At 41.0% G+C, this 26,254-nt stretch overlaps 1 protein-coding gene across 1 annotated transcript; it reads left to right on the top strand.

The window, feature by feature from the left end:
- The first annotated feature begins 5,896 nt into the window (after positions 1-5,896).
- LOC309843010 (calmodulin-alpha) lies at positions 5,897-6,942 on the top strand. The gene has a single exon (XM_082688081.1). The coding sequence runs from the start codon at positions 6,089-6,091 to the stop codon at positions 6,536-6,538; it is 450 nt and encodes a 149-aa protein (XP_082544207.1). The 5' UTR covers positions 5,897-6,088; the 3' UTR covers positions 6,539-6,942.
- The last annotated feature ends 19,312 nt before the right edge of the window (positions 6,943-26,254 follow it).

Raw genomic sequence — 26,254 nt, 5'->3', positions numbered from 1 at the left:
CGGCAGCACGAACCTGGCCCAGAGGCAGCCTCCCCCACAATCAAGCCAGACAGGGAGCAGGAGGCAGGAATGGGCTCTGGCAAGAGCCTGAGGACAGCAAGTTTCGACAGGGTACTTTTGAAGAGATTGTTGGCGACATTATCTCATTTAATTACAGTGGGATCATCCTTACATGGGCAAACTATTTATTAAAAACAATTCGGCAGACATCACGGGGCTGTTATCCATGACAGTTGCCCCCACAAATCGCTCTGTCCTGGGGTGCCGTGCAGGGGTGAACCACTGCCGGGTGCCTGGCCCTTTTGCTGCACCAGCTTTTAATTGCTAATGAATTAAACTTTTCCAAGGAGATAAGAGTAATGTTGTTTTGTTTGCACACAGACTGGATGACTAACAAGGACGATATAAATAAAACCATTCTGAGCTTTATCTGCGGGTGGACGAACAGTGCCTGTGCTCAAGCGAAGCCTGGGATGCTTCCCACATAAGATTAGACTGTTATTGTGGAAGCCGAGGCTTGCACACTGTTAAAAGCCCAAGCTAATATGTTCACTTAAGACATTATGCCTAATTATGCCATTTGTCAGTAGGGGAACCTGTCTTCCAAACCTGATACCATCCTGGTGCACGGTGTGGGTCTCAGCTCCGTAAATATGCCAGGCAGACTGTAGGATTCTGTGCTAACTGTGCTCCGTGATGTTTATGAAAAGGGGGAAATCTAGTCCTTGTGCACTGTGTGCCCCCAGGATATGTATTTCTTCTTGGTCTTGTCGCTCTCCAAACGAATAAATGTGAGGGGGAGAATGCTTTTGCTTTTATTTTTGGAAACTTGCTGTAACATCGATAAGCACAGAGTTCTCTGTCTACCAAGTTGTTTGGGGGTGTTCGTGGGGAAGAAGGTGTTCATTTATGGGTTTGTGTCAAGTTCAATAAAGGATGGCCTTTGTGACCAGGAGAAACAACGAATATCCAGAGCTCTGACTCATGCTGTAGGTGTGGCTCCTGGCTTTGGGAGAGGTGAACATCGTGTGGTTTGTATTCCTTGTATTTAAGCAGGTATGGCACGATGATAACCATTGTTTTGGCTATGTGTTGAGTGCACGGAACCTTTTGGTGATGTAAGCACATCGTGTGTGTGTGTGTGTGTATCTTATTCTCTGCCCAAACCCCACTGATGTAGGGGAAGAAAGCCAAGTCAGCCAGAGAGGAAATCTGGTATACTGGTAACCACTAGTCAAGAAGCTTCAGAAATTAATTTAGAGTAATTAGAGATTGAAATCATACATCAAGGCCTTAGGAGATCTCATGTAAATTAAATCAAGGGGATCATTTCATGCCTCAAGTCCTTCCTGTGGCTTCCAGGAAGAACCCATAATCTCTGGGAGCTTTTGAGGTAGTCTCTCACCCCAGATGCATCTGGACTCTACCTCCCATGGATAGAAGACTAAGCCCATCCAGCCATCCACATCCACATTCTTAGCCCCTTTTCATATAATTTCCTAATGCCTAAAATGACTCCCAATGTCCCTCCTGTCACTTGACATTCACCGTAATTATTTATTTTTAAAAATCTTTGACTTGTCCAAAAGTAGCTCATTATTCTCTAAAACAAGATCCTCTTCCCTGTATTCCGCATTTCTTCTTAGAGGACTCTTCGTCTCTCTTCTCCCTTACATCAGACTTGGAACCAAGGTGTGTTGCTTCTCACTGTCCTCTGACTGCCACTTCTTCATCTTCCCCATTCTCACTTTCACGGCTCCATGTTCTCACTACCTTAGTGTTCTAGTCTCGCACAATCCTAACCACACATAAAGGCTGTATTGATCTTGTCTACATACTCAGTCAAGACCTGTTTTACTGTCATATCTGGTTTAACTTTTTTCTTGCCTCTGTGTCCAGCCGCTCCCACCCACATTATCCTACCTTTCATCCAGCAGCCATCATTCTATCCATCCATTTCACAAGCATTTATTGAGCACCTAATGGGCACCAGGCACTGCTTTAGGCAATGAAAATAAGGAGCTGAATGAGATCCAGTCCCTAGGCTCAGAGAGCTCACAGGGGAACGCGGATACGGATGCACCACATGTGTTAATTACCTCAGCAGGAAAAACAAGAGAGAAGCAGGGAATGCTGGAGAAATCCAGAGTGAGGTGGAGGGAAAGTAGTTGGGCTGTCATTTCCTCCTCACCTCTGCAACACTAGCACGTACGTTGGTTCATATCATCTCTACGTTATACCCGAAATGCCCTTCTCTTCACATCTTGCCTACTCTACAAGATCAAATCTCCTCACATTTCAGTAATCATCTCCAGACCATACTTACCATGATCATGGTGAACTTTGAGATTTACCATTCATAGGACCCAATGAGGAATTGTTTCTTGTGTGTTGCTTTGCCTTCCCAAATAGCTTTCAACCTCTAATTTGGGGGCCTGTAATTGTGTCTTGGTACTTCTTTTGCATTCTTCACAGCATGCTGATTGAAACACAGTAGGACCTCAATTAAAAAGACATCAGAGGGATAAATGATACTCAGACTTCCCTGATCATCTTCCCCCTCCTCTTACAACACGAGTAACCCCACACTGACACACAATAGGCACATAACAAAAAGAAGAGGGTGTGAAATCTAGGCACAAGGAGGTCAAACAGATCCAAGGGCAAATCCCAACTCAGGTACTCTGGCTGTTTGGTCTTGGGCTACTTTAACTTTTCTGAGCTTGAGGTTCCTAAAATGGAAAACAAAGACTAGTGTTATAAACTTGATTTCTATTTAATGGGAAGAGAAATTGAGTCTGAGTATGTGAAATGGCTGACATAGCGCTTGACACTTATTAAAGCACCAAAACATGTTAGTGTTTTGTAGGAGGGGAAGACTTCCTCCTCCTCTCTCTTCCTTCTCTCTATCCCCATCCCAGCATGACAGACAAAATTTGGCAAAAGCCAATAGAGACAGTTCAAACTTCTTTACCTGCTTTGGGTGCTTTGGGTTGCAAAACAGGACTATACATTTTTCTCAAGCACTCACCCCAAAGCCTGGCGAGTACCTACATTGTGTTCATCACACCAGCTTGTCACAGGGAAAGTGCTGATTTATGTATTTTTCACTGTTATTATGTGGTTATAAATGTAATAAGAACATATGATATTTGAGTTCGATAGCTGTCAAAAACATGGGATACTCTATGTTTTGACTGCCCTTCATTCAGTTAGCTTGAGAGTGAGAGCCAAGGAAATCCCCGTACATTCTTCCACCCACAGAAGGGGTTAAACATTCCTACCACAGAAGGACTCGGTGTTCTAACTCTAAATGTCATGGGAACATGGCCTGGAAAAGCTGAAGGCCATTGCATTATACAATTACCTATTTACTGGAGACAGTATATTTAATAACTAATCATCTAATCTAATAATATTGAAGAATATCAGACTGAAAGGTCAAGTATTTAAGATTAGGGAGAAAGCAGCCTTAAAAGTGCATTTAAAAGAGCCTCACAGATCAACAAGTCAGCCTTACATGCTACTATGCTACCATTGCCCCAGGCCTTTAGGGGGCTCAGGAATGTCACTATCTTGGAAACTCAGAATATTTATTATATCTACTCTACTCACCGGAGTTTTATTCGGTGAAGTCTCTTAGTTAGCAGTTTAAAATGATTATTTCACCACATGTAATGGCATATTGGCCCTACGAAGAAAAATGCTACACTAGGAGCTTTGCAATGGACTCAATGACAGCTTTTGCACAATATGTCATTTTTGCCCTGGGACTTTCTTGTGACGAGTTTTTTTGGCTTCTACTTGTGGTTCACTCTTCTGGACCTCTTTCTCAGATACCTAAGTTAGGTTCATCATTCATAGAGATTCTCTTACAATTCTTCATTTTGTAAATTCCTAAAAATGTTCTATTGAGAAATCAGCCTTCATTGTTCGCTTTTGAAGGCCTAGATAGACATTCTTCCCATTCCTTAATAAAGGAAAATCTTGCCACTGTTGGAGTTGCATCAGTGACTCCCTTGAAGACTCACCATGGGCGCTGACTCTCTGACATTTGCTGATACACACTGGCCAGCAAAACATTGATTATTTTACTCCAGATATTTGCATCCTTTTCCTTGGTTTTGCATCCTTCTCCCTGTTTTTGTAAGTTCTCTCACCTCCGTCCCCTGATGGCTTCAGATCTTGGTTCTTTCCTCACAGTTTCTCAGAGTAGAACATTTTTGGGGAAAGATCTAGATATCCTTCCTCTTCCAGGAAAAACAAAAACATAAAAACACTGTAACTGTCAGGGAGAGTGGGTTATGCTGAAATTAACCCTGAAATCCCAGTAGATTGTGAAGACAAAGGTTTATTTTTGTTGTTGTTGTTCCAATACATATACATCAGTGAGATGCTCTGCTCATATGGTTACTCAGGAACCCAGGCTGATGGAGGTTACACCATCTGGTCACATCTCCACAGCAGAATGGAAAGGAGACAGGACAATCTCGTCAGAATCTCCTAAACCCAGAATGGACCTCATTCCATTTCAGCTTATAGACCATTAGCTAAAACTAGTAACAGGCCCCCTCTTTGTACAGGAAATTTGCTCTTCTCTGTGTGCAAAAATAGGAAGAGAACCAGATATTGACAAGAACCAGAAAAGTCAACACACACAAATCACCACTGTCTACATTAAGGTTTTATGCCTCAAGAAGAGTGAAATCAACAGAAAAGTTTGAACACAAAGGAAGTCTCTTAAGTTTGGATATACAGTGGATCCAGACAACTGAAACAGAACTGAACACTATGTCCTTTTCTCAAGATGAATGTAAATTCCCATGCTGCTTTCAGTCCCTTGATTTTCTTTAATATTTTGCCATAAGATTGTGCATCAATTTTTTACATTTTTTTAAGAAAGATTTTTATTTATTTATTTGAGAGAGAAAGAGAGCCTGGAAGCAAGAGAGTGAAAGAGAGCTTGAGCAGAGGGTAGGGGCAGAGGGAGAAGCAGACCCCCTGCTGAAGAGTCAGCCCTGTCCAATGAGATGAGGCAGGGCTGGATCCCAGGACCACATGTTTATGACCTGAGCCCAAGGCAGATGCTTAACTGCCTGAGTCACCCAAGGTGCCCCCAGGTTTTTCATTTAGGTAATAAAAGAATTTGCAAGAAGAATGACTGATGCTCACTAATTAAAAAGTGTGAGGTCAATGACGGCCTGGTTCACAATAGATTCTCTAGCAAAACCCAAGTTCCTATGTGTAAATTTGAGCTCTTTAATTCCATCATTTTCCTTGGCTTGCTTCTCCAGCTCTGAAAACAAATTCATATTTAAAATAGTGCCCAGCACTGAGCCTGATGCCCAGTATACATAACTATGCTTAAGGATTAGCAAATGAATGAGTATGAAATTAGAAGTATCTACACCAAGAGGATTTATACAAACTTCTGGACTTATACTCAATGCCACCACAATAAAATCCAAAATCTATGTGTCCTCTCTATTGCATATAAGGCCAAGGACACCGCAGATGGCAATGAAAGAATAATAAAGAAAAAGAGCTTTTTCTGTTTTCCTCCAATGTTGACCCTACCCCCATTTCCTTCCCCATTGGCACAGATTCTTGCCAGAGCTTTCAGTTCTCAAGGAGGAAATGTCACCTCAGCCTCACACCACGGGAAATAACTCTGCTATCTTCATTGCCCATCTCTGTGGAAGATGCTACCAATCTTCCTTCGAACATGAGGCCCCATTGAAAAATCCTTGTGAATGTACAGCATCTCTTAGCAGAAGAAACTGCTGACCAGAATTGTGCAGTGACATTCCTCTATGCTGAAAGAGCCTGACCTATCAGTAAGCCATTCTCCACCACTTAGAGAAGAGCAAAGTCAAATCAAAAAAGCAGCCAATAGGGCAGTGGTGCTGGGAGCCTCGCGGGCGCGGCGCCGTTACTCACAGTCGGGCGGCGGCAGCGGCACAGCGCTGAGCGCACCTCGCGCCTTAGCAGCAGCAGCTACAGCAGCGGAGGCACCCCCCGCCGTCACAGCCCCTGCGCTGGTGCAGCCACCCTCGCTCCCTCTGCTCTTCTTCCCTTCGCTCGCACCATGGCTGATCAGCTCACCGAAGAACAGATCGCTGAGTTCAAGGAAGCTTTCTCCCTATTTGACAAAGATGGCGACGGCACCATCACAACAAAGGAACTTGGAACTGTCATGAGGTCACTGGGTCAGAACCCAACAGAAGCCGAATTGCAGGATATGATCAACGAGGTGGATGCTGACGGTAATGGCACCATTGACTTCCCGGAATTCTTGACTATGATGGCTAGAAAAATGAAAGATACAGACAGCGAAGAAGAAATTCGCGAGGCATTCCAAGTCTTTGACAAGGATGGCAACGGTTACATCAGTGCGGCAGAGCTTCGTCATGTCATGACCAACTTAGGGGAGAAACTAACAGATGAAGAAGTAGATGAAATGATCAGAGAAGCAGATATTGATGGAGACGGGCAAGTCAACTATGAAGAATTCGTACAGATGATGACTGCAAAATGAAGGCCTACTTTCAACTCCTTTCCCCCCCTTCTAGAAGAATCAAATTGAATCTTTTACTTACCTCTTGCAAAAAAAAAAAAAAAAAAAAAAAAAAAAAAGTTCATTTACTCATTCTGTTTCTATATAGCAAAACTGAATGTCAAAAGTACCTTCTGTCCACACACACAAAATCTGCATGTATTGGTTGGTGGCCCTGTCCCCTAAAGATCAAGCTACACATCAGTTTTACGACATAAATACTTGTCCTACCTTAATGATAAGGAAGCACCTAGTGGACTCCTCGCAGTTCCATTTGCTCATGATTAATACACTGGGCTGGCCAGTTTTTCATGCATGCAGCTTGACAATTGAGCACAGTCAGGCATTTGTATTAAAAACGAAAAATGAAAAAAATTTAAAACTTCTTCAAATGGGTTCTAGTTCAATTTGTTAGTATAAAATTGTCATAGCTGGTTTACTGAAAACAAACATTTTAAATTGGTTTACCTCAGGATGCTGTGCAGAGAAATGGGTGAAGGATAAGCTGTCTAGACGTAGCCCCACTTAGCAGGACGGCCCTCTCGTACTTCTGGGTGCCCCCATCCTTGGTGACCATGACGCTCATCTGGGTGGCATGCCTCCCATGTTGGTTTAGCGTTGTCCGCGTTGTCCTGGAGTGACATGGGTGTCAGGCTGTCACCATTCACACAAATTTAAAACAACAACAACAAAAAAAAAACCTTTACCAAGGGAGCATCTTTGGACTCTCTGTTTTTAAAACCTCCTGAACCATGACTTGGAGCCAGCAGCAGAGTAGGCTGGGGCTGTGGACTTCAGCACAGGCATCAACATTGCTGATCAAGGAATTACAATTTACGTCCATTCCAAGTTGTAAATGCTAGTCTTTTTTTTTTTCCCCAATAAAAAAAGACCATTAACTTAAAAAAAAAAAAAAAAAGCAGCCAATAGGAGGCTGAACGTTCCCTGCTGCCATTGGGCTTTTCCTTAGGCATAAAAATAATAACACCCTAACATATACACGGGGTACCGCTCTGGACCAGGGAGTGTGCTGAATACATTACCCACACAGGGTTAATGGGGTTATGCATGCTGGGAGTTGTGCAAGATGGGAAGAAAGTAATAAAGTATTAATTTCTGTTTATTTTGTAATCTCATTATGTAATTTCCACTTTTGTGTATCATATAATTTACATGATATATAGAACAACAGTACCTGTATAAGAAATAAATACATATTCACACACGTGTGTCAAGAATAGCTGAACAGCAATTTGTTCAGTCGTTTGTTTCTTTTTGTAACTAATGAGACAGGACAATGATGACAATGATTCCCATTTATAGAAGAGGGGACTGAGGCTTACAGAGGTTATAATGACTTGTCCAAAGTGTCAAAGCTGGTAAATAGCAGAGAAGGCAGTAAAACATTTTTGATTCTGAAGTCCATACTGTCTGGCATGATCATTAAAGGAATTCCTTGTGTTCAAAGACCAGTGTGCTTGAAAACCAAGCTCTCTTGCACTGCAGAAATGCTAACCTCTGGAGTAGAAGAAACTCCATACTTTGATCATCCTCTACAGTGAATTAGGAGGAAGAGAAACTAAGGGTACGAAAGCCAAACAGATGCGAGGTACTAAATGCCGAAGAATTTAAAGAAAGTCAGAATCAAAGGGAAATGTCACAATATTTGGTCCAACACCCTATTCCTCACCCATCCTTTTAATGTCTTTCTCCAGAAATGAGATTCCTGGCACAGGCGATCCATTGTTCGAACATATGGTAATGGACACATCCACATTCCTAGCACCAAGGAGTTGAGAGGTAATCAACATGAATTGAGACACTTAGAGCTTCGTCTTCTGCTGGCTGAGCACTAAGGGGTACAGATCCCCACGTAGTCCCTAAAAGTTGCATCCACGGGAGAAACATTTTGTGTTGTTCCAAATACTTGGAGTCATGTCTTTTTGTGGTTGTCATCTCCAGTTTTGTTAACCAGTGATAATTGTTAAACCAGAAAGTAGGAGACTCTCTGTAGGACATTCATTACCAAGGGTTTTGAAGCTTAGGAAGAAATTTGGAGCTTAGGGGAAAAATTCCAAAATAACTCTATATTGTACACGTTTTTAAAACATAATAATTACAATGGAATTCTTTACAGGTAACCGGGTTTCTTGGGATATCTCTGAGGCAGTGATAAAGATTTAATTTTTAAAAATCGCTATCAAACCCCTTTGTACAGCATTTGCATAAGTTCTCAAACAATGGGACTGTTTTCATGTAAATTTCTTTTCAGGGAGATTCCTGCTTCCTGAAAGCAGTGAAACTGTAGCTGAGTTATATAAAGCAACATTTTATTGCCTCCTGCGGAAGATGCTTTGTACTAATGATCTGAAAACTGGCGTTTCGTGCTTGGTATTCGCTGCTGCTGAGTGGTTCAAAATATGAAGAGAAGAGGGGCCTTCATTTTTTAGTTAATTACTTCTAAGATGGCAGGGGCACTTCCCAGAACTTCCCAGATCCCCAGAATCCAGAAACCCACTACTGACAGAACCTCAATGAAGCAACTGACCTCGGCACAGGAGTGACCTCCAGAAGAAAAGGAAAGCAATTCACTAACCCAGTCCTGATTTCAGTGACAAGTTTTTCTGTGTTTCAGAAATCTGACTTTTTTCTCTAACTGCCCTTGTCCCCTTGATAGCTAGAAAAAGGGAAGCCAAAAATCAGCATGAATACCTAAAAAGGTGAGGTTCATTGGAACTACAGAAATGGAACCGGCAGCCCCACAGGGAACAAAGCTTGCAGTCCACTGAGACTTCACTGTGAAAAAGAAAAAACTCTGCCCATAGAGTTGTTTCCCCAGATATTTCTATCTGAAAATTACAGTAAATCAATTAATCAATATTCCTCTCTGTCCCCTGCCTCTTCGTTGTCTCTCAAGGACCCCTGATTTCTCCAATTCCAGAGGACTCTGGGGGCAGTGCAACCTACTGCAATAAATTTTTTTGTGGTTGTTTTCTCCAACTCTGTATTAACTCCTCTGTTCAGACGTTCAGAGAGAACATTGCTGCTTGATCATGTTTGAGTTGCAAAGAGAAAAAGTTCCTACCGGCTTAGATTACCCATAGTCCTCAATGCACAGAGTACAAAAATGTCAGTCCTAATGGCAAAGTTCAGGATAGGACTGTGTCAGCTAATTTAATCATTTACCATGAAATACCAGTTATCTTAATCTTATGTGCAGTCCTTAAGTCGGCTGCATATTTCTGTGTAATTGAATACTGAGCCTACCGGGAAGAAAGGAAGGGTTTTGCTTTTTAATAAATATTGTTAGAAATTAAATGTTTCCGCTGGAAAACAAAACAAAACACAAGTTATTCAGGCACTGGGAGCTCTCTCTCAAAGTTCCAGAAGCTTCTGGCTGTGAGGTTGGAGTTCTCCTGTGGGCCACCACCGCGGGGTACCCACCCATCCCTTCCACTCCCCTTTCGTTTGTCATTTTTCCCTGACCAAATGAAGCGTTCTGTTTCCACTGACTTCATGCGGGCCGCTGAGGAGAGTAGATGAGTGCCTGGGGGGGCACCCTGATCACGCGTTCTGTTGAGGTGTCCCTTCGCTTTCCAGATTCCTGATGAATTACTCGGGAAGCTGCACATAACAAGATGTCTTCATTCCCTCCCAGAGCGAGGCCCCAAGTACACTGCTACTGAAGGACCGGATGTCCCGCCAGCCGGTGGGCACAGAGCGGCAGCTGCGGTGCATGGGGCCCAAGGCGGGAAGCGGGAGGCTCGGGTGCCCACAAGGGCCCAGCCTGCAGCTCCGCATGGGACCGTGGCCCACGGAGGCCAGCCCGGGGAAACTCCAGCAGCGAGGGACAAACAGATTGACTCTCAGTGACTCATTTAGCTCCTGGATTGGACAGAGCTCACCCCTGCTGGCAATTTGGCTCCGCATCAATAGTTCGGAGACCAAGCTGAATAGCTTAAAATAATTAGGGGGGAAAAAATCTGCAAAACTGCTAGCCATCCAACTCTTTGCTCTGTGCTGAAAGACACAGGACAAATGACATCTAGGTTATTAAATATGAAGTCACTGGATTTGCTGCCCATTTGGTCCAAAAGCAGAAAACTGGATAAAACTCAAATTTATAATTCAGTGTAGATGGCCTGTTTGTCCTTGAGGCAATCCATGAATTTTGGCTGGGCAGGCACTGTGACATGTGGAAAAAATGGGGGGGGGGATGGGGATGAACAATGTTTGATTTCGCCCCCACTCAGCTTCCACCCCCTGGGAAAAAAAAAATGAAAATGTCAATAAAAAGTGTGAATGTGAAGAGAAATGGAATCTGAGCCCAGAGTTTAGTAGCTGGCAGTTTAAACTTTATATACTTTAGGCTGACAGGCGGCTGGATTTCCTGTACTTTATATCCAATGTACAAAAACAGAAGCAACAGGCTCATTTGGTATCAGTAAAGGTCAGTTAAAATTATAGAGACATCCTTTGGAGCAAATCCCCAGTCTTGTATTTGCATATTTATGAACTAGAGATTATGACAGGCCATTCCATTTATTAGAGTAGTGCTGCTATAGTTAATAGTCTGTCAGCATTTCCATTATAAACCCCGTTTTTCAGTGTTTTAATATCTCAGCTGTTAGAAATCACATCAGGCTGAAAAGTGGTCCTCAGCCTCTCCACGCCACAGCAGGGTGAACTGCTGGTGGTGGTGACGATGGGGTTTTGAACCCAACAAAGGCACTTAAATCAAGCCAACCATTTTTATACTAGATGCTAACAGTAAATATAAAATCAAGGATTTGGACGAAGGTTGCGGAATTCTTCTCCACCGCCACCCCGAATCATCGTCCCCTGTCTTGGCACCCTTGCCCCTACCAGGGCTTTCTCTATTTAAAAGTAACACTATTGGGGATTTTAGGGCAAAGAGTCAAAGTTTCAACTTGGCCCAGTAGTCTCTTCCTACTTCACTGGAATTTGGGGATGGAGGAGGGATCACTATAGTAAAGCCAAGATGCTGGATAGGCCTACTTTTATTCATAAGGAACCTGCTCACACAGGTGTGGAGGCTGGCAAGCCCAGATTTTATGGGGCTTCCAGGTGACCTGGAAATTCAGGGAGGAGTTGATATTGCAGTTCAAGCCTGAAGCTGGCAGAATTGCCTCTTCCTCGGGAGGCAAGTGCAGTAGTTCTTTTTCTGAATGCCTCCTAGTTAGAGGAGGCCCACCTCAACATAGCACATAAAATTAACCATCACAGAGGACCTCTACACTCAAAGTTGACTAATAGAGATGCTAACCTCATTTTAAAAATTCCTTCATAGCACTACTCAGACATACCTGACCAGATAGCTAGGTACCATGACCTAACCCAGTTGCCACATAAAATTAACCATAACAGAAATGAACAAAGTATTTGAAGTATCTCCTGCATATCACATCCTAGGCTTAACTCTAGAAATACAAAATCAGCTAACACGGTCCTTGCCCTCAAGAATCTTGTGGTGTTCCATATTGCTGCCATCAAGAGTCCACAACAAAAATACAAGGCCCAACAGAATCAATAGCTGGTTTCACTCTTGGCTTTCTCTTTTAACTGACTCCAGATACCTTCCATCAGAAGCACATTTTTGGGCGTGCTTTCAGCTGCATTCTTAAGAGAAGGCACTGGTATCTAGGGACTCCTTACCACATAGAGGACAGCCTGCTCTTTCCAAACCAAATTCTTGGTCATTTGACCTGACATGAAGCTGCCAAGTAACTCAGGGATATCCAAAGCTCATTTGGAATTTGAGGAACTATTGAAATCAGAAGAAAGAAGAAGCAGGTTGTCTTCTCATTGAGAAGTGATTCGTTCCCGAAAAACGTGTACTCATTCTTATGATATGGTTCCCTGCTATAACTCAGGAGGAAGCCCACAAATGTGTCCTTGACTGGACAATTTCCACAGGGCAGGTTGAAAACTCCCTACTACTTGGTGAGGTTTTAAGAATTCTTTCTCTACAGAATACACACCAGACCCAAAAGCATTCCTCGGAAGACTACCTTCAGGACAGCCTGAACTTAAGCAATCCCCGTTTGTATGGGTTGAGCCCATTCTCTCTGATTTTGAGAGCTGTCTTATGTAACAGAAGCAACTCTTGTAGTCCTCTCCCTTTGTTTCTTTTTTGAGTCAGTGACCTTTATTTTACTTCAGATGTGTCACACCCCTAGACACACAGAATAGGGTTTGAAGTCACAAGATAGAGAATATCAATCACCACTGTATCACTCAGTTTTATGAAAAACCTTCAAAATGAATAAACAATCCTAAAATTTGGAGGGAACCAGAAGAGACCCTAAAATCCTAAGGAAATGTTGAAAAAGAAAACCAAAACTGGAGAGGCATCATGTTGCCTGATTTCAAGCTTTACTACAAAGCTGTGATCACCAAGACAGCATGGTACTGGCACAAAAACAGACACATAGACCATTGGAATAAAGTAGAGAGCCCAGATATGGACCCTCAAATCTATGATCAAATAACCTCCGACAATGCAGGAAAAGATATCCAGTGGAAAAAAGACAACCTCTTCAATAAATAGTGCTGGGAAAATTGGACAGCTATGAATAGAAGAATGAAACTCGACCATTCTCTTATATCATACACAAAGATAAACTCAAAATGGTTAAAAGACCTCAACATGAGCCAGGAATCAGTCAAAATCCTAGAGAACATAAGTAGTAACCTCTTCGACACTGACCACAGCAACTTCTTTCTAGACATGTCTCCAAAGGCAAGGAGACAAAAGCAAAAATGAACTTTTGGGACTTCATCAAGATCAAAGCTTTTGCACAGCAAAGGAAACAGTCATTAAAACAAAGAGGCAACCCACAGAATGGGAGAAGATATTCGCAAATGACACTACAGACAAAGGGCTGGTATCCAAGATCTCCTCAAATTCAACGCTCAAAAAACAGATAATCACGTCAAAAAATAGGCAGAAGACATGAACAGACACTTCTCCAAAGAAGACATACAAATGGTTAACGGACACATGAAAAAATGTTCCATCATTATTAGCCATCAGGGAGATTCAAATCAAAACCACATTGAGATACCACCTTACACCAGTTAGAATGGCCAAAATTAACAAGATAGTAAACAACAAGTGTTGGAGAGGATGTGGAGAAAGGGGAACCTTCTTACACTGTTGGTGGGAATGCAAGATGGTGCAACCGCTTTGGAAAACAGTGTGGAGATTCCTTAAGAAATTGAAAATAGAGCTTCCTTATGACCCTACAATTGCACTACTGGGTACTTACCCCAAGGATACAGACGTAGTGAAAAGAAGGGCCATCTGTACCCCAATGTTCATAGCAGCAATGGCCACAGTCACCAAACTGTGGAAAGAGCCAAGATGCCCTTCAGCAGATGAATGGAAAGAAGATATGGTCCATATATACAATGGAATATTATGCCTCCATCAGAAAGGATGAATACCCAACTTTTGTATAACATAGATGGGACTGGAGATTATGTTGAGTGAAATAAATCAAGCAGAGAGAGTCAATTATCATATGGTTTCACTTACTTGTGGAGCATAAGCAATAACACAGAGGACATTAAGAGATGGGGAGGAGAAGTGATTTGGGGGAAATCAGAAGGAGAGATGAACCATGAGAGACAGTGGACTCTGAGAAACAAACTTAGGATTTTGGAGGGGAGAGGGGTGGGGGGGTAGGTGAGCCTGGTGATGGGTATTAAGGAGGGCACCTTTGCATGGAGCACTGCGTGTGGTGCATAAACAATGAATCTTGAAACACTGAAAAACTAAAATAAAATTTAAAACAATAAATCAAATAAAAATAAAATAAATAAACACACCAGTTATAGGCGCTGCTATTATTACTGCTTGCTGGCTGGGGCTGGGGCTGGGGCTTGGGGAGGAGAGGCTATAGGAGAAGGAGGCCAAAATGTGCTGATTCAATCCCCTGAGACTGTCGCCCAATATCCTATTGAGAGATGAGACGTTCTGTGTAAGGTACGGTCACCCTCAGTGCCTGTGAGCTTGGCTCTGCTTCACTTCCACCCATTTCCTTCCTTATGAGATGAACAAGACTTACGTAATTGCTTTCAGCAGCATCTCTGAATGAGAAGAACAATTACGAAATAAGACATACACTAGGATGTGTGTAATTGTGTAATAACAGCATGCCTCACCGTGCTAGGCTGATGGCCAAGAACCACCTAGTCATGCTATTATATTACAAGAACATATGCCCTCGAGGCCTGTTGAAATTATTTTGAGGATTTCTAAAGGAAAGTTTACTAATCAAATGAGAATTTAACTTAAAAAACAATAAAATAAATAATTTTGAAAAGTCTGATCGTGATCCCAAAAGGGTAATGGACAAATTACACCTAAGCTAACAGAACCCATAGTGTAAAATTAAAATGCTGTGTTAAGATTCACTCATGTCACCACAGGATTTAAGATGACCGAACACCAATAAGGAGAAAAAAACAGAAGCTGGACTTACTGTTACTCTCTCTATAATTGGCCAGAATTCTGACCCAAATGGAGCCATTTTTCAACCAAGAAAGTTTCCCCCTTCAGAGCCTCCTGGTCCCCAACACACACATTCCCAAGGCCTTATGACTGACCACACTTTGAACTTCTTTCCTATTGTTTAACAGCTATCAAGTCACAAAACAATGTCAGAAATGTGAGCTGCTGAGATTTTATTTGGCAGTGGAACCTGCTCAACAGTGGATTCCTTCAGGTACAAGTAGGTGCTGGAATCAAGTTCCCACATCTTACTTTCACCGTGCAACCTGGAGACATATATACATAACACAACTCCCATGTCTTATTGTTTCTGTGTATACAGCTAATTGAACTTCCATCTCTCCTATCCTCCTAACTCCTTTAGCTGGAACAAAATCTCATGTGCCAATGATAAATGGGTATGAGATGAGAGGAGGGAGGGTAAGGATATTTCTGCAATTTGTAAGATTATTTTGTCATTTCTGAGATGAGATTGTGCCCACTTCCTAATCAATACAAGTTATCACAGAAGTAAAATATAGAGGCACATGTCAGATATACTCCAAATCCACCACTGATGTCTTGTTCTTTTACTGTGCTATTAGAACCTTAAGATATAGAAACTTTGGTTGCTGTTGTTTGGGGCTAAATTATATCCCCCACCACCTCCCCAGAATTCTATGCTGAACTGCTAACTCCCTGTACCTCAGAGTAACTGTATTTGGAGACATGGTCTTTAGAGAGGTAACTAGGTTATAATGAAGCTGTAAGACACTATCACTGGTGTCCTTTTAAGAAGAGAAATCTGGACAGAGAGACACAGATGGAGGAACAATCACATGAGGACACAGCAAGAAAGTGGCCATCTGCCAGCCAAGAAGAGAGGTCTCAGAAGAAACCAAACCTGCTAAGACCTAGATCTTGCACCTCTTCCAAAACCGTGAGACGATAAATGCTGCTTCAGTCACCCACCCTGTAGTATTTTGTTATGGAAGCCCTAGTAAACTAATATAGTTACTAATTGATTAATTCAACAAACAGGTTTTTTGGAGAATTCTGACTGTAAGTCATAGAAATAGAATGGTGGGGAAAACAAGGTCTATGTGGTTTGACGGCTTACCCTCTACCAAACCAGTCATTTGGAAAATGGAAAGGCACCAAGAACAGGTATGGATTTGAATCTGTTTCATGTGTGGCTGCCCCAAAATGTTGCTTGAAACCTGATCTTGAATCCTTCCAGTAATCTTAAAGAAACAATGTCAATGGAATATTTTAGTCACTTTAATTATCAAAAGTATGCAATGATTCAACAAAGGGCCTGCAAATAATGACTCCAATTTTGTGTGGAAACCCCATCTAAATCCCCATGGGACTAAATGTGTACCAAAACCTACAGGATTATTGGCACCATCCGGTATGGTATTGGAGCTGGCTCACACCCACTCTTGAGGGCAATTATACACATCTCTTCACTCCACCATAAGTAGTATCACCGGAGTAGCTTGAAACGGGCCTTGGGGATATACTTACACCACAGAAATTGCGAAAACTACACTTCAGGTCCCCTCCTTCTTAGCCTGTTGTTGAACATTTGCCAGTGCACCACTCATCAGGGTGGGGGTCCCTGCCCAGAAGACAGCTCAAAGACATTTAGAAAATGAATCTGTGACTGAGAACATGTTACAGGGTAAAGACAGATATAAAAACATAGGGGGTAAAAAAAAAAAAAAATGAAGTGGAAGATTCTGACATATGAAGCTAGAGGAGTGATTCTCAAACTTTTGGGTCTGCACACAAATTACTAGGAAACACAGGGTGTGGCAAGGGATTTTGCATTTCTAACAAATTCCCAGGTAACACGTTGAGAACCCCTGCACTAAATTGCCAAAATGGCCGTCGCTCCCGCCCCCAGCCTGGCTCCCCCTGCCTGCCACCCTGTTGAGGAGAGGATGGGTGTTGCCTGACAGGTAGGGCTAAACTCCACTGGGTTGGCAGCTCTTGGTAAAGAAAATCAACGGCCACATATAAACAAGGTTTAAGTTGAAGCCCATTGAAATGTTCCCTGGGGATTGCAGGCTGCTGACAGCCTGGAGGAAGCACTGGCCAACATTGTCCCTAAAAATAAGACATTCTAGCCACCCCCATGGGCCTCCATGGATTTTTAATCCACCTATGTGGGAAGTGATTGCAGTAAAACAGTTTGAATCAGTACCTGTGGGAAGATGCTGTCTTGGAGCCACGATGAGTTATCAGTTTGGGAGGCAGGACCCTGTTCAGAGGCTAGGTGTGGCTATTCATATTCGGATTACTGCAGGGCAAACCGTGTCCCCAGAAATGGAAAACAAAGAGCCGCAAAGAGGGGGAGAAATCTAAATGGTATGACTGGTAAGGTGGGCATATCATGATGTGGTCTCAGAAAATAAGGATGATAGAAGACTTCTATTGTGATCGTGACTTGGTCTCAGAAAATAAGGAAAATAGTAAAAGACATCCATTTCATTCTAATTTCTTACCCCTTATAATGTGGAAGATCTGAAGTGTGGTTGCAGATAGATTGGCAGAGGTTTTTTTCCAATTACATTCGCAAGACACAAACAGATTAAAACTGAACACAGGTTGAAGTTGGCTCTTTTATAAATATGCAGCTGGTGATAACACTGTCAGAAATGAAAAATCTTAGGTGATTAATAAGAAATTGTTCAAAGAAATAATTCTTGCCAAACAAAACATCAATGAGATTGAAAATAATTTTCATTGACAAAGCATGTGCCTGTTGGGCATTCCAAAGGAATGTGATGGGAATAAACTTGATTGAACCTTTAAAAGAGTTTCTACTTGTTGGGTCAGATCTTCCTGCTAAATCCCTCATTGTTAAAATGCTGTTTTGCTTTTTCCTAACTGCTCTGGGCACACCCTCTCGCAAACTATGTTATAAGAATCTGAGGATTGCATTGTAAATGAGTTCCTGGATTGCTCAAGAAATAGTTTGGGCTATAATTTTTAAAAAGGCTGCTGCTTGCCCAGGTCCCCTGTGAGAAGTTTATCCAAAACAAAGAAAAGAAATTAACCTCAAAAGCAAACTCTGGAAGCATTACAAACAAGGAAGCCATATGTACACCATGTTGTTAGCATTTCCTGAAGAAGCTGTGTGTGGGCTCCACTGCTCTTGGATGATAATCTGGAAATGATGAAGAATTTTATTGTAGTCGGGGTCTAATAAAAGTTAAGTATTATGAATGTTCATAATATGCTAATTGTAAATTAAAGCAATAATATGATATAATTTTTCCGACCACAAATTGGCAAAAAATTTTTTAAAGTAAGAACATAGCATTTGGTCAGGAAATGAGGAAACAAATTAACTCTCAATTTTTCAGTTGGTGGAAGTATAAATTGACACAATCATTTTGGAGGACAAGTTGGCAGCGTCTAACAAAATTCCAAATATACCTATGTTGTGAGGCAGCAGAGCTTAGTAGTTAAGCACAAACTCTGGGTTCAGCAAGCCTGAGTTCCAATCCTGACTCTACCAGCCAGAGCTGTGAGATCTCTAGAAGTTTACTTCGTCTCCCTAGACCTAAATTTCTCATCTGGAAAAGGAGATAATATGAGTATCTATGCTATTGCAGTATAAAAAGTTTATATTTGCAAAGTGCTTACAATGGTGCCTGGCACGTGGGAAGCACTGTGTAACCTAGAAGCCCACTTCTAGAAAAACAGTCTGCAAACATTCTAGCCAAATGTCTAAGTCCTATGTAATACTGCTTCTCATGGCATATAATTAGAAAATAACCCTGGATGTCCATTGCTAAGAAAATGTGTAAATAAATCATGGGATATATGTGTGGATATGTAGTTTACAGCCCTTTAAAGAATGATACAGAACTCTATGTACCACAAGTACAGTACACTGCTGAGTATGAAAACAAACTGTAAAACAGTATGTTACATATAATCTCATTATTATGTGTGTAAATGCACACATGCACAAGTGTGTGTGCCCACGCACGCACACGTGTGTGTGTGTAAGAAAATACATGCCATACTCACTCTGTTTACTTCTGAGGAATGGGATTAAAACAGGGAAGAGGAAATTTTCACTTCTTATGTTATGTACTTCTTCATTATTGGGATTTTTTATCATAAACTCAAATTACTTGTATAGTTTTAAAAAAAGAATTTATATCACTAGTCTGAGCATAGTTTAGATTTAAATAATTATTCTCTTTAAAAAAAAAATTCACTTATAGTCGTGAGGTGGGTGCTACTATTACCATTGATAAAGATGACCAGCCAGGAAATGAGATTGTTTGAGTAGTCCATTTAATTAAATGTTTTGGCCACTTAATTTATGTGAGCATAAAATATGGAAACATTTATGAAATAAACCTTTGTTATACAGTAAATAGAGGGTAATAAGATTTGGTCAGCCTGTCAGAGACTTAAGTCCACTTGATCCAAAAGGAAAACAGGTCTGAGATATTTCAACTGTGAGGTTGTATTAAAATTCATAGTTTCCAACTGTAAATCCAAACAAATCAATTATTTTAGTTAATTGTCTAATGGAAATCAGTGTGCTATTTGAAGGAGAACCAAAGGGAAGCTTCCCATTATCAGCAACCAGTACTTTCCTCTAACACTAATACTCTGATTTTGCCTAATTATCTTCAAAGGTACTTCCAGACTAAAGTATTACTGAAGTGAAGCACCTTCATGCTAGTGAATGGAACCCGAGAATGTTGATGTTTCAAGAAGCCTTATGGATTATTGAGGTCGGCATCCTCATTTCACAGAGAAAGACACTGAATTCTAGAAAGGTCATGGGACTTTGTCAGAGCAAAACCAAACTATAGTGTAGGTCAACTGATCATCAGAATAATATGCCTTCTGATAGATTGCTTTCCTGGCACTTTTTGGTTCTTAAATATAATGCTTATAAAGGGCACATAGCAAAAATAAATATGGTATCACATGATATAATATAATAAATACAGAACACAAAAGTGCCCAAGGAAAATTTCCCTAGTATTCCTGTGTTTCAAGCCCCAGTTCTCTTCAGATACAGCCACTGTTATTAACTCTGTAGAAAGCCTTTCAGAGACACTGTAAAAATCTAAGCCTGTGTGTGTGTGTGTATGCATATAGTTTGTTTATTTTTTCCACTCAAACATGTCATAGGAATTATTCCATATCAAAACATACACATCTTCTTTCATCTTTATAATGGCTACATAGTATTCCATTGTATGCTATATCATGATTTGTTTAATCAATACCCTGTTGATATTTAGATTATTTCTAGCCTTCATTACAAGCATGCTGCTATGAATGAATATTCATCTACATATTCAAACACTCAAACAGATATATGCAGAGTATACATCAGATAATACATCCAAAATGTGGTATTATTTAGCCAAAGGTTACATACATATTTCATTTTGGTAAGCATTATTAAATTTTCCTCCCAAGAGTTTTATAAATTTACATTTCTACTGAGAAAGTATGGAGGCCTAATATTTACTGTATATCACCCATAGAATAGTCATTGTTTAAAGTTTTTCCTTGAAAACAGAAACTATAGCTTATACAACTTGATTCCAATGCCCATGACCATTCATGTTGTCATTATTCAGCAAATATTGAGGGACCATAACTGTCCTAAAACTAAAAACTAAAAACTGTCATAAAAACTAAAATACAAAAATAGAATTCTACTTCCTATAACAGTAGATTAGTTATCTCAGATTAACCCTTCTGCTGAGAAAAAGTAAAGTAAAATTGGGAGAAGAATATTTTTTAAAAACTCACCTTCCAAAAGCAGCAAAGAATGAGAAATTTCCCAGTCAAAATCCAGAAGAAAGGGGCACCTGGGTGGCTCAGTGGGTTAAGCCGCTGCCTTCAGCTCAGGTCATGATCTCAGGGTCCTGGGATCGAGTCCCGCATCGGGCTCTTTGCTCAGCAGGGAGCCTGCTTCCCTTCCTCTCTCTCTGCCTGCCTCTCCATCTACTTGTGATTTCTCTCTGTCAAATAAATAAATAAAAAATAAAAAAAAATTTAAAAAAAATCCAGAAGAAAATAAAAGTCTTGTATTCAAATCTGCTCTTCCTTAAGGATGTTTGCCTATCTGGAAGAAATAACTATTAAACTGCATTTGGTTTTGGAACTCATTGAGGGGAAAGAGAACAGAAGTCAAAGCTCAGGGTCTACCAGAGGTTAGGTCTCATATAAACTACCTACCACTCCTGTCTCAAAGTATTTCCAGAAATAAATTATCAAATACATTGCATAGCACATAATAATATTTTTAAAAAATGAGGCAGGTAGGAAATAAAACACTAAGAATGAGAACCAGTCAAAACAATAAGACTCTAGAAACAGACTAATAAGGAACTTCACATGTTGAAATTATCTGATACCAACTGTATAACAGCTATCCCTGAAAAAAACAAGTGATCCCTGTCAAAAAACAAACAAACAAAAAACTCAAGCCTAAAAATTTCAGGAAGAAACTGGGGGGAAAGTGAGATAGCTTTGAAAAGGAAAAATAAAACAAATTAAGAATCAATTGAATGACTTTTATGGCAGATTAGACATAAATGAAGAGGGGAGTATGCAACAAAAGAATAAGTCAGAAGAAACTTACTACAATATAGCACAAAGAGACAAAAAGGTGGAAAATGTAGAAGAGAGGATAAGAGACAGGGGATACATTGAGAAGGTCTAATATATATTTAGTGTAGGGTTAGAAATAAAAGCAAGAGAGAGAGATGGGCCAAAAACAGTATTTAAGATATTATGGCTTAGATGGTGGGGGAGTAGGAGACCTAAATATCATCAGGTTCCAGGAGTTCAGCTAGATAGTTATCAAACCATTGTGAACAGCTACAAACTCAACAACAGAAAGAAGAGAAGAGCGGCAATTATAGGAACAGAAAATTGACCACTTTCCAGAAGGTAGGACATGTGGAGAAGTGAATCCAAAGTGACAGGAAGATAGACTAAGCAAGTGGTGGAGCAGCAGAGCACAAAATCAGAATTTTTAGAAGTTTGCTCCACTGAGGGACATTGCTGCAGAGGCTAAGCAGGGAGTGGAGCACTCATGGGGACAGTGTGGTCTCAGGACCCACAGGGCCACAGAAAGCCTAGGGTGTCTGAGTGTGGCAGAGCCCCTGGATATCAGAGCAGGGAAGCCTACTACAGAGACAGAGCCAAGTAGGGGACCCTCAGCTTGGGGTTACCTTAAAACATTATCCAAGGGCCACTATCACTAGGGCAAGAACCCAACAAGCAGCAGATCTGTGGGGAGGAGCAGCACAGGAGCATGCTGCAGGAATCTGCTGGGTTTGGAGACTCCAAACCGGGCCGTGTGCCAGAGATAGAAATGCTCCGTCACAGGTGGGATGAGCATGGAGCAAAGCCAGAAACCTGGGAAAAGGGAGGAATTGACTGCTTTTCTCTGAAGATGCACTGAGTAGTGGGACCCTAAACTATTGACTCCTCTGGACCAGAGATTGGGAGGCTGTCATTTTCATTCCCGTCCTCCAGAGCTCTACGGAAAGCGTTCAGGGAACAAAAGTTCCTGAGAGGAAAACTGAGCAGATTACTTAGCCTGGCAAGGCTAGGGCAATTCCACCTCAGGCAAAGACATTTGAGAATCACTGCAACAGGCCCATCCCCCAGAAGATCAGCAAGAACATCTAGCCAAGATCAAGTTCACAGATCAATGAGAACTGCAGAACTCCAGACCTAGGGGAAAGCAACACATAAATGTATGGCTTTTTTCCCCCATGATCCTTTAGTCTTTCAAAGCTACTTTATTTTATTTTATTTTTTCTTTTTATATTTTTTATTTGTTCTCTTCCCTATTTTAATGTTTTTAACTATTTTATTTTATCAATACTTTTTTTAAAAAATTCTTTTAAATTTTCATTTTTATAGACATATTTTATTCCTTCCTTGTATTTAACCTTATCTTTTATATACATATAGGGTTTTTTTTTTTTTCCTTTAAAGTTTTGGGATACAATATCTTCTAACAAATCAAAATATACCCTAGCAGTCAAGATGGCGGAGGAGTAGCAAGCTGAGATGACATCAGGTAGCAGGAGATGAGCTAGATAGTTTATCAAATCATTCTGAACACCTACAAATCCAACAGGAGATCGATGAGAAGAGGAGCAGCAATTCTAGAAACAGAAAATCGACCACTTTCTGAAAGGTAGGTCCTGCAGAGAAGTGAATCCAAAGCAACAGGAAAATAGACCACAGTGGGAGGGGCTGGCTCCCAGCAAGCGGCAGAGCAATGGAACACAAAATCTGAACTTATAAAAGTCTGCTCCACTTGCGGGACATCGCTTCAGAGGCTAAGCAGGGGTGGAGCCCTCACGGGGACAGCGTGGTCTCAGGTCCCGTGAGGTCACAGAAGGATTGGGGGTGTCTGAGTATCTCAGAGCTCACAGATACTAGAGTGGGAAAGCTGGCTACAGAGACAGAGCTGAGGAGTCAGCTTTCAACTTGGGGTTAAATTAAACTGTGATCCATGGCACAGTCAGACCACTGCTCTTTGAGCAGGGACCCAATAAGTGGCAGATTCGGGGAGACCCCCCCTGGAAGAGTAGCAGAGATCTGCTGGGTTTAGAGACTCCAGGCTGGCTGTGTGCCAGAGACAGAGACACTTAGTCAAAGGCTGTGTGATCTCGGAGTGTGGTCAAAGACAGGAGTGATTGAGTACTTTTCTCTGAGGGTGCACTGAGGAGTGGGGCCCCAAGCTCTCCGTTACTCTGGGCTGGAGATTGGGAGGTTGCCATTTTTATTCCAGTTTTCCAGAACTCTATGGAAAGCGATCAGGGAACAAAAGCTCCCAATAGCAAACCAGAGCAGATTACTTAGCCTGGCCCCTGGCAAGGGTGGTGCAATTCCACCTCAGGCAAAGACACTTGAGAATCACTAAAACAGGCCTCTCCCCCAGAAGATCAGCAAGAAATCCAGCCAAAACCAAGCTCACTTATCAAAGAGAACAACAAAATTCCAGAGGAGGAGAAAGCAAAACATGGAATTCATGGCTTTCTTTCCATGATTCTTTACTATTGCAAAGTTAATTAATTTTTTTAAGTTTTTTTTCTTATTCTAATTTTTTTAACTTTTACTCTTTCCTCTTTTAACATTTTTTAACCAATTTATCTTAACAATACCTTTCATTAAAAAAATCCTTTTGAACCCTCATTATTATAGTCATATTTTATCCTTCATTGTATCTAACTTTATTTTTTCGTATACACGTAGGGTTTTATCTTCTAAAAACTTTTGGGATACAACTTCTTCTAATAGATCAAAATACACCCTAAATCTAGCACAGGGCTTTGTTCTAGGCACCAGGCTGAACAAATTCTCTCCATTTTCTTTTTCTTTCTTTTCCCAGCCAATTTATCAACTCCTTTTTAATAATTTTTTTTTTAAATTCTCATTTTTAGGGGTGCCTGGGTGGCTCAGTTGGTTAAGCAACTGGCTTCAGCTCAGGTCATGATCCTGGAGTCCCGGGATCTAGTCCCGCATCAGGCTCCCAGCTCCATGGAGAGTCTGCTGCTCCCTCTGACCTTCTCCCCTCTCATGCTCTCTCTCTCACTCTCTTTCTCTCAAATATATAAACAAAATCTTTTTAAAAAATTCTCATTTTTACAGTCATATTCCATCCCTTCATCTTGTTTACCCTTATTTGTGTGTATATATACGTGTGTGTGTGTGTGTGTGTGTGTGTGTGTGTGTGTAAGTTTTTCTTTCTTTAAAATCTTGGGAGGTAGTTTCTTTTCTTCCCCCCACAATTTGGGGTCTTTTCTTATTTGGTTAATGCACACTTTTCTGAGGGTATTTGCCACCCTTTTAGCATTTTATTCTCTCCTTCATATATTCTTATCTGGATAAAATGACAAGGCAGAAAAACTCACCACAAAAACAAAAAAAGAACAAGAGGCAGTACCAAAGGCTTGACCTAATCAATATGGACATTGGTAATATGTCAGATCTAGAGTTCAAAATGATGATTCTCAAGGTGCTAGCTGGGCTCAAAAAAGACATGGAAGATATTAGAGAAATCCTGTCTGGAGAAATAAAAGCCCTTTCTGGAGAAATAAAAGAACTAAAATCTAACCAAGCTGAAATCAAAAAAAGCTATTAATGAGGTGCAATCAAAAATGGAGGCTCCTACTGCTAGGATAAATGAGGCAAAAGAGAGAATTAGTGATATAGAAGACCAAATGACAGAATAAAGAACCTGAACAAAAGAGAGACAAACAACTATTGGACCACGAGGGGAGAATTCAAGAGATAAATGATACCATATGATGAAACAACAATAGAATAATTGGGATTCCAGAAGAAGAAGAAAGAGAGAGGGGAGCAGAAGGTATATTGGAGAGAATTATTGTATAGAATTTCCCTAATATGGCAAAGGAAACAAGCATCAAAATCCAGAAGGCACAGAGAGCCCCCCCTCAAAATCAATAAGAGTAGGTTCACACACCATCATCTAATAGTAAAACTTACAAATCTTAGTGACAAAGAGAAAATACTGAAAGCATCCCAGGACAAGAAGTCTGTAACATAAAATGGTAAAAATATTAGATTGGCAGCAGACCTATCCACAGAGATCTGGCAGGTCAGAAAGGACTGGCATGATATACTCAGAGCACTAAACGAGAAAAACATGCAGCCAAGAATACTATATCCAGCTAGGCTGTCACTGAAAATAGAAGGAGGGATAAAAAGCTTCCAGGACAAACAAAAACTAAAGAATTTGCAAACACCACACCAGCCTACAGTAAATATTGAAAGGGGCCCTCAAAGCAAAGAGAGAGCCTAAAAGTAGTAGACCAGAAAAGAACAGAGACAATATACAGTAACAGTCATCTTACAGGCAAAACAATGGTACTAAATTCATATCTCTCAATAGTTACCCTGAATGTGAATGGGCTGAATGCCCCAATCAAAAGACACAGGGGATCAGAATTGATGAAAAAACAAAACCCATCAATATGCCACCTACAAAAAACTCATTTTAGAACCAAAGACACCTCCAGATTTAAAGTGAGGGGATGGAAAACAATTTACCATGCTAATGGACATCCAAAGAAAGCTGGGGTGGCAATCCTTCTATGAGATAATTTAGATTTTAAGCCAAAGAC

Source organism: Mustela nivalis, assembly GCF_964662115.1.
Source record: "Mustela nivalis genome assembly, chromosome: 10".
NCBI lineage: Eukaryota > Metazoa > Chordata > Mammalia > Carnivora > Mustelidae > Mustela > Mustela nivalis.
This window is presented reverse-complemented; position numbering and strand designations above follow the sequence as displayed.

What these genes read in the sequence shown, in the direction of transcription:
- LOC309843010 (XM_082688081.1), top strand. Translation starts at nt 6,089, where the DNA reads ATGGCTGATCAGCTCACCGAAGAACAGATCGCTGAGTTCAAGGAAGCT.